The sequence below is a fragment of the Ursus maritimus genome, unplaced genomic scaffold (genome assembly GCF_017311325.1).
Source record: "Ursus maritimus isolate PB19 unplaced genomic scaffold, ASM1731132v1 scaffold_2, whole genome shotgun sequence".
Lineage (NCBI taxonomy): Eukaryota > Metazoa > Chordata > Mammalia > Carnivora > Ursidae > Ursus > Ursus maritimus.
The window spans coordinates 8,960,534-8,978,387 of record NW_024424452.1 but is presented as its reverse complement, the minus strand read 5'-3'; the positions used below and the strand labels follow the sequence as shown (position 1 = coordinate 8,978,387).

Sequence of the window (17,854 nt, the reverse complement as noted above, 5' to 3'; positions counted from 1 at the left end):
AAGGCAGGAAGGCAGGAAGGCAGGAAGGCAGGCAGGCAGGAAGGAAGGAAGGAAGGAAGGAAGGAAGGAAGGAAGGAAGGAAGGAAATTAAGGCTCAGAGTCTAGGAATAGAACCCAAATCTAATGGCTCAAAATCCTCTATGCCTTCCATGATAGGACTTGTTCTTAACCAAGGAGAGGAAGCTTTTTATAAAATATCCCCGTGGGCTGCCTGGGTGGCTCAGTCAGTTAAACATCCAATTCTTGACTTCGGCTCAGGTCGTGATCTTAGGGTCATGGGATCAAGCCCCAGGTCGGGCTCCACGCTCGGCATGGTGTCTGCTTGGGATTCTTTCTCCCTCTCCCTCTGCCCCTCCCCCGGCTTACACGCATGTGTGCACATGCGCTTTTTCTCCAAATACATAAATAAAATCTTTAAAAATAAATTAATTAAAATAAACTAAATATCCCCCTACGCAGCCCTACACCTTGAAGATTCAGTCCTGTGTGGAATCCATACTTAACTATTTCTCCAAGTTAAGAAGGCAGCACAGGGGCACCTGGGTGGCTCAGTCGGTTAAGTGCCTGCCTTCAGCTCAGGTCATGATCTTAGGGTCCTGGGATGGAGCCCAGCATGGGGCTCCCTGCTCACTGGGGAACTTGCTTCTCCCTCTACCTCTGCCTCTCCTACCCACTGTTCTCTCTTTCTCTCAAATAAATAAAAATCTTAAAAAAAAGAAAAGAAAAAAAGGCAGCACCATGTTCATCAAAATGGCGAGCTACCACATGACTCAGCAAATCCACCCTTAGGTGAGTATATACAAGAGAAATGAAAACACAACGTCCACACAAAAACTTGTCACAGATGTTCTTAGCAGCATTAGTCAAAACAGCCAAAAGCAAAAACAATCTAAATGTCAACTGGTGAACAGACTAAATTAAATGCAGTATGATCCAAACAATGGAGTATTACTCAAGCATAAAAAGGAATGGACTAGGGACACAGGCTCCAAAATGGATGGTAGTGAAGACGCCATGCCAAATGAAAGATGCCTGTCAGAAGTGACAGGAAATGTCCCGAACATCTACAGAAACACAAAACAGACTGGTGGTTGCTTAGGGCTGGTGGGTTTTGAGGGTAGGGGAGTAGGCAGTGACTCCCCATGGGTATAGGGTTTCGTTTTGGGGAATGACAATATTTATTCTAGGATTTACATACTGGTGTCAGCTAATGCAACCCTGAAATGCTAAAAACCACTGATCTGTACACTTTCCATGGGTGAACCGTATGGTATGTGGATTGTATCTCAATCAAGCTGTAAAAAGAAAACTGCTGCACTATACCATAGTCTACACAGCACTTTCACGCACACCAGCAATTAAACATTAACTCGTGTGTTCCAGGAGTTCCGAATTCCAAATACTTCACCCTTCATAATACATGGGCTTATACAAAGAAAAATCACTGTCACAGAGCACAAACCTCTAATAATTAATTCTCCTCTTGTGATTTCAAATAAACTCCTATGTAGTCTGACGTATGTTAGTATTTCCCATTCCCCCCCCCCCCCAATATGAGAACTAGAGTATTGTGTAGGTTTATTGCTCAGGGATACTTAAACTTGAAAAGGGTGAACTGACGTTCCCTACCACAGGTATTTTTCATTATAAAGCATTTAATCCTGCCACTATGGTGGGGGGGCGGCACACAGGACAACAAGGAGAAAAACACACTGAGATTACGTACGTAACTTCCCAAAGTACAGACAATCCACACAAATACCAAACCAGAGCTCCTTCCCCTCTTACAGGCCCTTAGTGAAGGTCTTCCACCATCACCTGCACACCTTCTTTGAGAACTCAGCCTGAATCCACCTTCAGAAATTAACTTCATGGTAAACCAAGTTTATCTCCCTACAACTGCCATGTGCTAGCCTTAAGAATTTTCTCTCAGGGCCACAATCAATTCCTCAAAACAAGTGAAGACAGCCCTCCTAAGTCTTGGTCTTGTCTACTTACTGCTTCTATGATCTGAATACAACTGCCCTCACCATCCTGACTCTCTTCCCTCAAACAGGCTCCTCTGTCACTATTCTTTAGCCTGTTACTGAGAATACAAGACTTCAAAGTTCAGCCGGGCTACCTTCTGAATGCAAGCAAACAAATGAGCTAATATTTATAATTGCTGCTTTTATCATAGATCTGTTTTGGTGGGGAAGGGGGAACTCTCCCAGCAGAAAATTAAACAAGCTGGTGTGTATACAAGTGCTGTATGAACTATGGTGCCCTGCAGCAGTTTCTTAAAAACATCTCTGCAGAGATCATCTATTGAGCAGAGGCCAGGGATGCTCCCGAACCCCACAGTGCACAGGACAGCCCTCCTGCAAGAGGGAAGAAAACAGTCCAAACATCAATGGTACCGAGGTAAAAACACTGCGCCAAGTTATCAATACTCAGGTCAAGATACTCACACTCTTCCTCATACTGCACACTTCTGTGCTCTCATACTTTCCCAACCACCTAAACACACTTTCAGGACCTAAAGAAAAATTCTCTGTATATCCTTCAAGTCCTCAAATACTTATACACTTCCTTCCTGAAGCCTTCTGAAAAATTCTCAGGCAGCTGTAATCACTGCTCTGTGTATTAGTAACTTTTACCTTGCGTCTTTTATACTGCTTACTTCTAATGCCTTGTACTGTTAAATGTATACCTCTCCTTTCCCCACAAAGACTGAAGTCCTTCGGGGCACGTACCACACTGCACTGACCAATGAATCACCACGGTACCCAACAGTCATTTCTGGATGTAGGTGACATGAAGCTACTCATGATGTACCAAGCCCAGACTGTTTGCATAAGTGGCACTAACAATTCCTCCCAACGCTGTATAGATCGCCTTCCTTTGCAATGATTTTGTAGCTCCTCCCATGAAGAAATGGAATCCAGCTCTCCACCCCTCTAATCTGCACTCGGTCATGTGACTTCCTTTAGCCAGTGGAACAGTAGCAAGTATGAGGCAAGCAGAGGCCTGAAAAGTGCTGGGGAATCAGGAAGGGCCTGCTGCTGGGAACTCCCATGGCCGCTATAGTTTCTACAAGCCACACTGAGGCTGGCCTAAACCAGAACTACTTGGCCAACCAAAAGAACTGTGAGAAGTAAGAAATCTTTGTTCTGAGTAATCTGACATAAACAAAAACTAACTTAACTTCTATGCTCCTTTTAAAACTATTATCTTGCAATGTTAAATTCTGCTTAACTTCTGAAATCAATCAGCCTCAATTCATTCTCAATTAACGCCCTATGTCTCTTTCCCCCAAGTACTACTGTTAAGTGCCATCTGCACCAATGTAATCATGAAAAGCTGAATTTGGGGCCAAAGTACAAGACTTGAAGCAAAAATAAGGCTACTTCAACAGCCTAGATTCCACCCACAGCTCCAGTCTGATCCCACTTTCTAACAATTAGGACACTTGTCAAAACTTTGCTGCTTGCCGTTTAACCCCCCATACCAGGAAAACACCTGATCAAATGTCTTGAAAAAATTCAGATATACTAATTCTAGCACTCCCATGGCTAGTAGTCACATAACTCTATTCTAAAAAGCAATTAAATCAAAATTAGTTAAAAATTAAACAGCTTCTCAGGATGCCTGGGTGGCTCAGTTGGTTAAAGATCTGCCTTCAGCTCGGATCATGATCCCCAGGTCCTGGGATCAAGCCCCATGCCGGCCTCCCTGCTCACCTGCTTCTCTCTTACCCCTGCTTGTGCTTACTCTTTCGTTCTGTCTCTCTCTCTCTCTCTCTCTCTCTCAAATAAATAAAATCTTTAGGGGCGCCTGGGTGGCTCAGTCGTTAAGCGTCTGCCTTCGGCTCAGGGCGTGATCCTGGCGTTATGGGATCGAGCCCCACATCAGGCTCCTCTGCTATGAGTCTGCTTCTTCCTCTCCCACTCCCCCTGCTTGTGTTCCCTCTCTCGCTGGCTGTCTCTATCTCTGTCAAATAAATAAATAAAATCTTAAAAAAAAAAAATCCTTAAAAAAAATTAAACTGCTTTTTATACAAACCCATACTGACTCCCCTTCATAATAATTTCCTTTTAGGCCTTTTCTTTGCTTCTACAACTTCCCCCGGAGTCGAAGTCCTGTTCACTTTCATTGGGATTGTTCACCTGTGTCCAAATTTGTGTCCGGATCTCTGGTTCCACTTCCATTATCCAAGGCTATTCCCCCAAATTAATTATAAACAAGAGTTCGGTTATCTCTCCAAATTTGACAACTTAACCTCCAAGCCACACCCCAGACCTCCTTGTTCAAAAGCACTCACCTTTAAAATCAAACTCTTACAACCTCCATCCAATAATACCAGTCCTCACTCCCGTCTACTAGCTTGTGCTCCTGAACCGCATCCTTTCCCTCTTCCGTTTAGACTTTATCCTTTCTTCTAAGATCCATCAATTATTTTTGTATGAATATAAATTTTCCTATTGAGGTGAGAGGAGACAGGGAGGGAGACAGACACCAACCTAAGACTAGTCCCTGCACATTAAGGTTTTCCTAACCTCAGCGGAGCCCTCTGTATTTAACTGTCTCTCCATCCCTGCTTCCTACAGCCTCTTCACAGAGGAGAGTGACCATGAGGGAAGCTGAGCCTTTTCCCATCGAACAAGTGGCACCATCGTTGCCTCCTCCGTGTGCCATCCCACTGTTTCCTCCCCCTCACTATATGCCCAGCAGTCATTCTCCCCCCTGGACCTTCCCTCCTCCTCTCTTGCTCTTTCCCATTAACCCATCACCCAAGTTCAGGACGAAAATGAGTGAGTGATGCCTTTGAATCCCATTTCTTATTTCCTGCAAAATCAAGCTCCTGCAAGTAAGTCTACACTTCTCAGCACTTCCTCACCTTTCCTTCACCCCTCACCCTACCACCCCTGCACCCACGTGAAAAAGCCATCAACTGTCCTCCCCATTTCCAGTCCCCAACCAAAGTTCCCTTATGTCTTCAACTTAAATCTCTGCTGACCACTCCCCCCTTCCTGACCTGCTCTTCTCCTGGTTTCCTGCCTTTATCACTACCAACTCATAGGCTCGGCTTCCTTATTCTGAGTCCAACTCTCCGCTTTCCCCAGGTGACCTTAACATGGTTTTAACCACCATGGACAGACAGTGACCCCCCACTAGAATGTCCATTCCATGAAGGCCATGAGGTGGGCCATGTATTCCCCACCTCTCGGACCAGAGCCCGGTCAGTAACTGGTCCTACTAAAATATCTGCTTATTCAATGAACGAATAACATGTAACACAGCGCTTGCCCTGTGCAGGGCGCTGTTCTACGCGCTCCGCACGTGTTAACCTGCAGCTACCTCCACTTACATGGCTCCCCACACTCGGCTCGACCACAGTGGAATTCATCTCATTCATCATTTTTCCTCCCTCCTCTTTCTTCTGCCTCCAGCTATCAAATTCCCTCTCAGACCTGCCCTCACTGTCCTTGTCCAGGTTCTCATCTCTTCAGACTCGACCCCTGTAACACTCTAATCTGTCTCCCTCCCTCTGCCTCACTGTCCGTTTTCTATTTCCAAATCTTTTCAGACCAAAAACTGGACTATGATCCTCTTCTGCCTACAATCCTTCCAGGACTCTCCAGAGCTTAAGGAAGAACTCAGACTTCACGAGGCCCTCTGTGAACCAGCCCTACTCACCACTGTGGACTCTTGCTAACAGTCCCTCAAACGCACACCACTGCAGCACATTCTGCTCCTGGACACTCTGGAACTTCAAAGGACAGTCCCTCTGTCATGACATCCCTTCCTCCATGCTCTCCCCCCTTCCCTTCTAGGCCCCCCAAGACCCTACTCCAGCATCACTTCTGTACCAAATATCCCCTGAAGTCCAGTGTGACTTCGATGTCCTGTTCCTCTATTACTGTTGTTATAGCTATTTGAAATTTACCGTATTATTTCCCTTCCTCAATAAATGGATCCCCTTCCAAAAATCTCAAGTTTTCCTGCAGGACCTTCAAATGGCAAAAAATAAATAAAATGGCAACATACCCACCTTAACTACTGCTAACATCATTAAATTGGTCAGCTCCATCCCTGTGAGCATGGATTCAAAGCCAGGCTGTCTAGGCCCAGGCAGCTAGGATATATGCTTACTACCTACCCAACACCCACTCATTCATCCCTCCGAACACCCAGCAGTATACTGACCTTAAGGCAAAAATGGTCTTAAAACAAATGTTTGGCAATCAACAAAGCCAAACAAAAGCAAAGTTGTTTACTCACATCATCCCCAACAAACAATTGGGTTTTAGCTCTTCTATCAGATTAGGGATAAAAGCCAGAACTGACAGAAGAATCTACCCTTCCAAGAACAAAACAAAAACTAAGGCAGTAAAAGAGGAATCACAGTCCTGTAATGATCAAACTCTTATCATCATCCATCCTCTGCCCCCTCATGACCCATCCAGGCTGCCATCTCCCTCATGAGAAAGGCTGATGGCAGGCAGCACTTGTGTTTCAATGGAAGAGAAGCACCTCTCTTAAAATCAAGGAAAAAATGAAAACCATCTGCCATCTAGATTAAATGTTTTAAGCAAGAAACTACATTTGAGGTTGCCAAATTTGAATATAAAGAGATCTTGCTGGTAACTTCTGCATTTACGGCAAATAAGGGGTAATTTTAGGTCAGTAAGAAGCCATCTTCCAAGATGGTAAATCCCAAGGGGGCTGACCAGTAGGAAGGTACACAGATACAAGACTGACCGCTATGCTGACAAATGCCGAAGCTGGTTGTATGGAGACATATTCCACTATTCATCTCTGTAAGTGTTTGAAAATTTCCATATTAGTGTTTTTTTCATTTTTTTTTTAAGTTTAACTAATCTCTACACCCAATGTGAGGCTTGAACTCACAACCCAGAGATCAAGAGTCACACACTCTTCTGATTGAGCCAGCCAGGCGCCCCAGTGTTTTCTTTTCAAAGGCAATCATTCCAACCACAAGAAAGCAACAAAAGGGAGATTTGCTGCTAGCAGTCAAGCTTTCCTCACTGGACTTCATTTTATTTTTCTCCATATACTAAAAGTGCAACAGGGTATCCTTCAATTTTCAACCAGTGTATGTAGTATCTATTCAATTACATTTTTCACACTTTTAAGAAAACTCAGTACCTACTGATGATTTCAAGTACCTTAAAAGTTATGCTTAGCTAGTCTTTCAAGCAATTCCACTTTTGGGTCTCGGTCCTAATATATAAACTATATTGGAAGCTTTACCCACAAAGGTATTCATGGCAATATTACTTGTAAATTTGGAAAGAGTATGTTAAATATACAATTAAATTATGACACATCCATGGAATTATTCAGCCATTGAACATATTAATAACAGGGGAAAAAAGATCCTTGAAATAATGCCAAGGGAGAAGGCAAGGTACAAAAGCAACCCTACATAAAAAGACAAGATGGAAATATCCCTGCATAGGGAATTATTATGGTGATACCGGTCATTTTTTCCCCAAATTTCCTAACATCCTTAAGGCCAGACATTTTTGTCATTAGTAATCAGTCCCACTGATGACTGCCTTCCAAAAACCAGACTCCCTTAGAAAATAACAGCATCCCAAAAATCCAAAATATTCTAGAAAATTCCTTCTCAAATCAAAAAATTAGGGGTGTCTGGCTGCTCAGTCAGTAGAGCACACAACTCTTGACCTTGGCCTTTTAAGTTCGAGCTCCACATTGGGTGCAGAGATGACTTAAAAATAAAATCTTTAAAAAACAAATTTTTTTTAAAGAATACTCCTCTACTACCCGCTTGTTCCCACTAGATTCTCCTTGCCTCGGGAAGTTCTTTCCTGCTGTTCTTAGCCTATCTTGTTCTCTCCTTGCCCTTCTGGACTGAGTCATTTTCAACTTAATAGAAAAAATTTAGTGCCTAAAGTCTATTTCTATACACACATGTAGTTTAGAAAGACTAGATACAGGTCATACGTGAAGTGTGGAATATCACTTGAAAACAGCATCTATCCACCCGTCTACCCAGGTCAGGCAGGCCCTCCTCTAAGACTGCTGGCAGGAGGCCGGGTGATCTGAACGGCTACTATATCCACGCCGGGCCACCAGGGCAGAGGCCTACTTGTCCACTTTTTCATATTAGACTGCTACAAAAAGAACACTGTACTGAATTGAATGGTACTGAATTGAAACAATTCAGAAAAAAAAAAAAAGTTTAAGCTTTTTTCCACATCCTTGAAGTACTGGCACCAGAGACCACTCTGTTGCCTGGATCAAGGTTATTTAAATATCATAGGCTCAAGTGTCGCATTAATTCCTTTCCGAAAGCTCAAGAAATTTAAATTTAAATGATCTATCTCCTCAAAACAAACCTGCATCTTTAAAAGCCTTCCTCTTGTTACCTCTCACCCTTCCCTCTGCCACCACAGCTGCTCTGCACCCTCGCCTGTGGGGGAGGGAGGCTAAGGGATTCCTCTTGAGCTCCTGTCATTATTTGTGCAGCTGCCCACTTCTGTCACTGTCCTATTCCCAGCTCTGACACCGCTGTTCTAGTAACAGAATTAAGAAGAGAAAGCTGATCCTACACCTGAGTCCTTCTCAATTTGGCTTTCGATCTCTCCAAAAATAAGATCTTGCTCCAAAGATTAAGAGGATGAGACCGATGAGTTTACTTGGAAATTTACTTTCTAAATCTCATTGTTAAAAAACCTACATACGTGACAACACTCTCATTCCCATTTACCTACTCACAACCCAACTAACACTACGCAGCACATGAATAAGATTCAACTCAGGTTAAAACAAAAACAAAAACAAAACAAAAACAAACAAATAAAAACCCTCCCTCTGTGGGACACACCCTTACAGGCGAAAAGCTGATGATAATTTGGCTTAGATGTCAGTAGTTCTTCAGAAAGGAAGGGGAAAAAAAAAGACCCATGCAAAGTCCTTTAAGATTTATTTTTTATTGTTGCTGCAAAATCACGGGACCAAACCAATTCTTTAACTATTTATCTTAAAATTAAAGCTCTCTTTTGACAACTTCCATTGATCACTTTTCGTGGAACTGTTTTTTTACTCAAATTAATAAACGAGTAAAATCAAAATTCAAGGATCTCTATGAGTGTCGATTTAAAGTTAAGATGATACGGTGGTAGTGAACTAAAATCATATTTGACACCTAAAACAGAATTTGGGGAAGACAACAGGAAAATGATTATGAAAGGAAAGACTATAAGGCAGCTGATACTGATAGCCTTTTCAACCTACAAAATCAAGCAGAGCTTCCCATGATTAGTCTTAAATATCAGCTCAAGCACTAAGAAACAGAACTTAGAAATTAAGACAAAAGAGGGGCGTCTGGCTGACTCAGTCAATAGGGCATACTGATCCTGGGGTCTTGAGTTCAAGCCCCATATTGTGCCGAGTTTACTTAAGCAAAAATGACAAAAGACAGAGGTTTATGTGTGATTCCCCCCCCCCTTTGATTATTAAATCTATAAAATGGTCTGTGCTTTTTTCCCACATCCCATGGAATCTGATAGCAACACAAATAATCAGATCCCTTGCCAGATAAAAGGGTTAAGGCTGGTGATAATGGGAGGGCGAGGCTCTTGGCAACCTCAGAAGCCCCCAAACGATGTATATAACATCATACGGAAGGGATTCCCATCAGTTTAGCATCCTGTGTTTGAATAGCTCACCTCCTCGCTGTACAGTGTTCATTAGGGGACCGCTGCCACACAGCAGGGAAAGCATTTATAACAAAGTCAGCATTGGGGTGGAAAATGAGTCATAGTAAGAACCCGGCAAAATTTCCATAATCTCCAAATAGTTAATAGTTTATTCTGATTTCAGATAAATTGTTCTTATTAATTTGGGGGAACATCATATGGTTTTAAAGCTCTGTAAGCTCTGTATCTTCTTAAATGGAATATAAACCTAGCTAAGATAAGTTGCTTTTTTCAATTTATGCTGAAAAGGTTCAGATGTCAGAAAACAAAGACAAAAGGATGCTGATTACCATTGGCTGTGAGCTGCTGTGGTTACTTCATTATTGACACATTCCTGAATCAGTAATGTTTTGAAATCCAGCCAGCTACAGCCAAACCGCCATCCCTTTTTAGAAATATCATTTTCTCATTTTTTCAACTAGAGATGATGGTTGCACAACATAGTGAACGTGCTAAATGTTACTGAATTGTACACTTGAAAACGGTTAGTTTAATTATTATGTGACTTTTAGCTCGATAAAAACAAAATCATTTTCTCTACTTTTTAATAATTTAGAATTTGGCTTAATAAATAAATAAGGCTTCCCACAGGTACCAGGGGATGAAACTGTCCCCACGGTTTGCTATTAACCCAAAGCTCTGTAACAAGGCTATACATTTAGCAACACCTTTTATCTTGATGTAATTCAAAAGATACACAGGAGGGCTTTTTTTAATAATTAGAAAAAGCACTTAATATGTCATTTCAGTTATTGAAAAGAATAGTACATAAAAAGCCAACTGTTATCTGTATTCTCTCCACCCCAAAGAAGAGAACAATTGAAACCACATGACTTAGAATAATGGCTGGCAGAACTCCACCTCTGAAGTCTGCAGAGGTGTCATTACTCCATTAGTGATAATGGCTATTGATCTAGCCTCCCGGAAGAGCTAGTAGGAAAAAGAGAATATTTAAGATAGTAAGAATTTTAAACTATATGGATTCCAAGACTTTTTTATATATAATTAAGATAGCCTTTTGCAGCCAGTACCCCCCAATCCTCCAGTCACTTCAACAAGATGAGTAGCCCAAAACCTTTTCTCCCTCCTGAGGCAAGTACCAGTAGCCTACTTAGAGTATTAACTCCTCGAGAAGCTATGAGAATCCAAAGGACAAGACAGAATTGTCTAACAAGAAACATCTAGGTGTTCACTCCCCCCTTAAATGGAAGACCTCAGGTTTCTCTTAAAAAACTAGATTTCTGGGGTGCGTGACTGGCTCACCCGGAAGAGCATGTGACTTGATCTCCAGGGTCGTTAGTTCAAGCCCCACACTGGGTGTAGAGATTACTAAGAAAAAAATTAACTTAAAAAAAAAACAAAAAACAAAAAAAAAACACAACAACAACCCTAACTTCCCCCTTTCTTCAAAACACTGCATGCTATTCCCATCCTGGTCACCCACACACAACGACCACTCTGCACACATCCCAACAGTATTATTACTAGGATAATTTCATTAAATACAAATAAATATAATCCCCTTTATCATCAGGATGACTTCAGCCTTAGATGGGCGTTCATTTGAGTGACAGGACTGAGTATTTTCTTTGTATCTTTCTGTACTTTCCAAATTCTCCATGATGAGAGGACTTTTATAAACATGGGAAGAAACAAAGTTTTATAAACAGTTACTATTTTTGAACACCTACTACATTCCTTATTTAATCCTCACAAGTTTTTTAAGTAGATATTGACCTATTTTACAGATGAGGAAAATGAAGGTCAGAGGTAAGTATACTTCCTCAGCCACAGTAAACAGGTTTGAAAAAAGGTCTGCTTTATTTTACAAGCTGTTCTTTCCTCCATACTCTGACAAGAAGCAGAGGTACAAATATGGCAAAAGAGAACTTTTCCATATCTCAATGTAAAGTGTTTTGTAACGAATTCTCACTAACATTACTAAAAATGACCCAGGAAGTCATAATTTCTTAAGTTTTTTATTAAAACCTGCCAAGATAATAATCTGCAATAAACCCAAGCATACAGCCCACCCCAGCACTATGATCAGAAGACATATTCTTGTTTAAAATTGCTATTTTTATTCCATTATTGTCCAGTTTTAACAATGAGACGAATGTTTTTAAATACAAACGTATGCGAGCAAACTATAAATTGGAAAATGAATAGGTATGTCTAGAGGTCACTGATTTGCATGCCTAAAGGTAAATGAAATCCTTATTTTTTGGACCAACTCCTATCTGGTGAATAAGGTGAAGTGCTCAATTCCACCTGCTTATCTGCTAATTTCTGCATTACCTTGGACAAATGCCATTTGCATACTCCCTACCAGCCCTTAGGTGCATTGCAGCCTCTGTGTCATTGTGTGTGACATCACTGGGTTGCTATGGATATAGGTGCGAGGTCACTCACTTCCCTGTGAAACTAGAAATATGGAAAAATTAGAAGAGTCTAAACAGCATGAACTAAACGTATTTCCAATACTGATATCTATTAAAAGCACAAGTTACCATTTGAGCTTTAAAATGTTTTAAGACAGCATCTGTGACAATACATTAATAATGCAATACTCCCAATTTCAGAACCAGGGGTCTTTCTTAATGATATAAAAATTGTTTTCGTTAAGGTAGCTGGCTTAAAAAAGCATCAGCACTGTTATCTTTTATGAAATAGCCAAGTTATTCAAGAATTAATCTGTGATACCTACATTGCTTCATTAAAAAAATGTAACGTGCAAGATACACTCCTGAATCCACTTCACACCGGAGATGCATTTTCAAAACCTTTGTTACATAAGGCAGGAAGTTAAATGTTAAGAAAGTGGGAGAACTGAATCATTCATTAGATAATTCTCCATGTTTCATTTAATAATGCTCAATACTTGCCCCCTCCTCTAATATCAAACTCCTTGATAGCCCATTAGATAAATGTAGTGTTACTAACAAAATGGTGCAATACAGGCAGGAATCTGCATCCCAGACAAAATGCGACAACTGGTGATCAGCATTCTCTTTTCATCAGCATGAGGATGCGCTAGCTTTTTAAAAAAAACAAAAAGCCTCGGATATATCTAAAACAAATTATTAAAAAAAAATAAAAAAGACCTTTTCTCTTTTAAAATAACTCCTCCCAGCCTCCACCCAGTCTAGGCTCTCTGCAATATGACAAATGCAGAATCTTCTAGAATGACTTGATACTGCCTCCCACCACTGCTTTGTTTGCAATATCAGATCAGAGAGAATATTTTTTCAACTTATAGGAATTTCAACAGATGTGTGCCTATATTTAAAGAAGAAACAGCATGTGTCACAAATTGAACCAGTCAGCTAAATGCATAACCTTTATTTTAAAGACAATACCTACCCTTTTCAATACAAAAAACATTAGGAAAAAATGGAGAAGACATGTTGAGAACGATCAATGAAAAAGCTAGCGAGACATACGTCCCCCTTGCCTAAAAGCAAGAGGACTTGCTTTGCGGTATAGAGAAAGAGCAGCCTTTGTTAAGAAAAACGTGAGAGCAGCAAGGAGGTTTCGGTTTTGCACCACTGAGCCCAGGGTTTCAGGAGAGCCTACATTTTTCCTGGGTAGGTTCTAAAGGATCCATCAGGAGAGACAGTGGGGAAGACTTGGGGGCCGGGGGGGGGGGGCTACGTATTAGAAAACCAGGAGACCTGATGACTGAATGGGAAAGGCGCCGCCCAGACACCAGGGAGAGAAAGAGGAACCGCATCCATGCGGTCCCCCGCCCCCACGCCCAGGCTGGGAGGAGGGGAAGTGGGGCACAAAGGATGTTCACGGCCCCCGCTCAGGTCCCCAGCGGACCCGGAGACACAGGGCCAGAGACTCCGCTCCCAAGACCAGCCTTGCAAGATCCCGCCCCAGCCCGAGCCCGGGGAGGGCCGAGGAGACAGGGCCGCCGGCCCTGGGGGACGCTCGAGCAGAGCCCGCGTCACAGCCCCGGTCCCTATCGCTGTCGGGGCCCTCCCCAGCGCCCCGAGTGGGTGGGGAGGGGCGGCCGACGCTGCAGTCGCGACTGGCGACTAGTCCCTGGGCCGTCCACGCGAAGACCCGCATCTGCGAAGGGGCTGGGGCGAGGCGGGGGGAGGGGAGGAGAAACTCACGTTCTTCATGGCCGCGGCCATGTCGTCGTAGCGCTCCGCCTGCTCGGCCAGCCGGGCTTTCTGCACCAGTTGCTCGCGGTCCACCATCTTCGCGGGCTGGGTCGGGCCGGGTGAGGAAACCGGGGCGGCCTGAAGGGCTCGGAGGGCGGCTGCGGCGCGGCTGGAGCCCGTGTGCCGGAGGGACCGACCCACGAAGCGAGCAGCTGAGGCGACGGCGGCGGCGCGGAGGCTGCGGCTCGAGCTGCGACCGCGGGACCGGGCGCGAGGCGGCTGCGGCTGCTGTGCGTGCCGCGGGCGGACAACCCCCTGCGGCCCCGCCCACGCCGCGTGACGCAACCGGCCCCGCCCACCCACCCGCGCACCCCACCCCGGCCCCGCCCCGACCCTTCCGCTTCTCGAGCTTCCCCTCCCCAACTCAGCTCTCGGCCGCTTTCTGGGCGTCTTCCTCTTCCCTGTTGCCCCCCGCCAGTGCTCCCCGTTCTTCACTTCGCCCCCGTTCCTGCGCCCCAGTTTCTCCAGACTATCCCCTACTCCCCCCTCACACCTCCGCCCTGTCAGGCCCCAGCGCGTGGGTCCCTGGGAGTTGTAGTTCACCCAGCGGTGGGGTGATACGTTGGGGAGAGCAAGGACAAAGGGGCGGTCAGGACTACATCTCCCAATGGTCATAGCGCGTGAGCCGTGGAGAAGTAGGGGGGGTTCTAATTCCGCGGCCACTAGGGACCCCTGGCGGGGACTGAGGCTGCATCAGCCCGAGCTAGTGCTGATTCACGGCCCCGCCCCAAATTCTCCGGGAAATTGCGAGGGGAGGGGGCCAGGACCTCAGCCCCGGCCCCCGTCTCGGAGATAAAGTAGAAGCAGGCCAGGAAGGGACAGAGGAGAGGACCCGCGTCCACCGTACATCCAAACTTGCCCCCCCGCAGGATGGGTTGAATTAAGGAGCTTAATACTGGGGGCTAAACTGTCACCCTCCCCCACAAGGTTCTATGTCCCCATACCCACTTTGAGGTTCGTGGACCTGAAGAGGTGAAAACATGCAAGGACAAATACTGGCCAGGCATACTGTTTAATTTACAGAAAGGATGCAGCTGTGTGCAGGCTTACCCCTGGGGAGCTCCTTCTTCCACTCCAGGGTGGAGTGTCAAAGATTCAATTCTGTTGCTAAGAGCCTACTGTATGCTTAGCGTGAGGTTGTATCTGAGGGCTAACCAACCCTTCTCTCCCCACCTAGGACTTACACACGGAGGTCAGGCTGACAAATTCTTGCTCATATGCTTCCCTTTTCCACATCCCATGTAGCTCACACACCCGTAGTTTTGACTGCACATTTTATTTGCTTAATTTTTTTCAGCAATTATCTATTGAGCACCTACTGTGCTCCAAGCACTGTTCTAAGCAATGGGGGGGAGAGCAAGGAACAAAACAAAAAATCCCTACCCAAAAAAAATAGGTAAGATAAAGATAAATATGTAGAGTACGTTAGGCTGTAATAAGGAGTTAAAAAAAAATACAGGATAGGAAGTGTTGTGTATGAGAATCTAGAACGAAGGAATAGTTTTCTGATGAAATATTCCAGGCTCTATGCTACATGGTAGAGGAACAGGTCACGGAACCCTACCCTCAAGGAATTTAGAATATTTTAACTGTTGTTAAGTTTTGTTTGTTTCTTGATTCTTTCAGGATGGATAGGAAGAGGTTCTGAAAAGCTTCTCCACAGAGACTGGTAACATCTCCAACCCAGCTCTTAAAAGATGTGTAGCATTTGAAAGCATGAAGGGGGCACAGGAGGCAGGACTCAGAGGCAGGCATTTATCGCGAGGTAAAGAATCCAATGTGTTTGTTGCCTTAAGTGATGGGTAGTGGGACTGGGGATGGAGTCAGGAGCCAGAACAGGAGGAGGCCTGAATGGCAGGCAAGGGAGTGAAGTCTGTATCCTGAAATAAATAGGAAACTTGCGGAGAGATTTTAACGAGGGCAGAAAATGATGAGATTTGCATTTTGTGTTCATCATCATCCGCCCCCCGCCCCCCACCGGAGCTTAGCACAGTGCCTGGCACACAGTAAATATGTAGACGTTATGAAATAAATGAATTATTGAATGCCTGCTGCACTTCAGAGAGACCGCTCTGGCAGAAGTGGAAGAGATGCACTTAGCGGAGAAGAGGGTCTGGTGAGGAAATAGCTCTCCCCACCACCAAGATGGGACCTAGCCCCTCTTCTCTTACTATGACACCCAGCGAAATGCTGTCCTGCTGGTGAATAAACCCTCCCACTTCCTTCTGTCTCTTACATGAGTGTTTGCCAAGTCATTCCTCTTCCTCTCTCTTCCTCCCCGCAAGCCAGGCCTGAGCCATTCCAGCCTGGGCATCACAGGTCCATGGCAATGAGCCCTGATAGCCAACCCGCTCGTCCTCATGTGAATTGTATGTGTCAATGATTCGGACCCCAGACGCAAAATCTTGGGAACTTCCTGGCACATCTCAGGCTGCCTCTCTGACCTCTCCACCTCATTTCCTTCCTCCACCAGTCCAATGTGCATTAAAAAAAAATAATAATAATAATAATAATAATAATAATAATCGTTTTAAAAATCCAGGCCAAATCTGTTTGGGGAGAGTAAAGCAGACGCAAAGAAAAGGTTATTCCAAAGCCAAAGAGGAATGACATCTGCAGTCTCCACATCAAAGCTTCCCTCCACTGGTTCAGGGGAGAGCTGGCCCTGCCCTCCTTTCCTTTTTGATTTTTTTTTTTAAGGCTCTAAGCTGAAAGCTGCAGCAGCCCAGCAGCCCCTGGCTGTCTAGAGGGCGGCTTCAGAGGCACGGCGGCATTACACAGAGCAAATGGCTTAATATTCTGGCTTCTTTCTCCACTGCCTGGTACTGCTGAAAAAAACCTGGAGCACAGAGGTGGAAAACTAGCCTTCTGGCTTCTGCCTGGGCCCCAGCTCTGTGTGCAAAGCCTGTCCCTTCTCAGGGTTTTAATTTCCCCAACTTGAAAGTGAGAAATCAAAGAAAATGAGCACCAAGTGCCCCACCCGGCTGTGACAAGTCATAATTCTAGATTCGGCCTGTGCCTCCTCTTTAGCTGTGGAAACAAGGAATCGGTACCTGCACGACTGGGAGATGATTCAGTCCCAAGGGCTGAGCGGCTCAGAATCATCCCCGTTCTTGAGACCAGGAAGCCGAGACACAGAGAGGCTGTGTGACCAGCCAAATTTCACACACCAGTGACTGAGAGCCTGAATTCAAACCCAGGCAGATCTTGCAGACTCCCAACAGCAAGGGCACCCTCGCCTGCGCAGACTACGGGGATCTACCCTTTGGCATCTGCTCAGGAAAGGGGTCCCTTGCCCTCTGGTAATGGGCCTGATTCAAGGGCAGGCACCCTGTATGGCTGACCCTCCGCCCCATCTCCAGGACTGGAGGACATGACCTTTAGATGCATGCTCTCTGGCTGAGCTGGCGGAGAAGCAGCACGGCCAGAGACATTAGTGTCCCGCTGTTTCTGTGCAGTCGTAAATCACCGCAGCCCCATCCCCTGGCTCCTGGCTTCCTCCTGCGGCTAGAAAGCTCCCTGATTGGAGGGGAGGCCACAGCAGCAGCAACAGCAGCAACATTTTCTGAAGCAGGCAGTTCTCCCCGCCCTGTCCTCTGGGAACACTTCCCCGTCACTCTCCTAGCCGACTGGACTGTGGTAGGGGCAGAGCACATAACAGATTCAGAGGCAAAGGACAACAGGGAAATCTTAGTGGGTTGCCCACCTTCCTGAGGAGAGTGGGGCAGCAAAGGAAGGAGGGAGGCAGCTAAGGAAGGAAGGAGGCTGGACCCACAGGTTGAAGCCTTGACTTTGCAATTGATCTTGCTAGGTGACCTTGAGCAAGTCACTTTACCTCTCTGGGCCTCAGACTGTGCACCTATGAAGTAAAAGAATTGGATGGATCCTTCTTAGGATCTTCCTCTGTGGCAGCAGCCTTTCAACTGGCCTGCCTCAGTGCCTGCCCAG

At 44.9% G+C, this 17,854-nt stretch overlaps 1 protein-coding gene and 1 long non-coding RNA gene across 2 annotated transcripts in view; both read right to left on the bottom strand.

The window, feature by feature from the left end:
• Positions 1–14,174, bottom strand: part of YWHAG (tyrosine 3-monooxygenase/tryptophan 5-monooxygenase activation protein gamma) — a 26,549-nt gene extending 12,375 nt beyond the window's left edge. The window contains exon 1 of the mRNA XM_040634906.1: positions 13,856–14,174. Within this exon, the coding sequence (XP_040490840.1) occupies positions 13,856–13,942 (87 nt within the window). The 5' untranslated portion in view covers positions 13,943–14,174. The remainder of the gene's footprint in view (positions 1–13,855) is intronic.
• On the bottom strand, positions 11,793–13,848 carry LOC121103746. The gene is made up of 2 exons (XR_005835977.1): positions 12,439–13,848; positions 11,793–12,155 (listed from the first exon to the last, which is right to left on the bottom strand). It is a non-coding gene; the product is annotated as an uncharacterized LOC121103746 (long non-coding RNA).
• Positions 14,175–17,854: the final 3,680 nt, after the last annotated feature.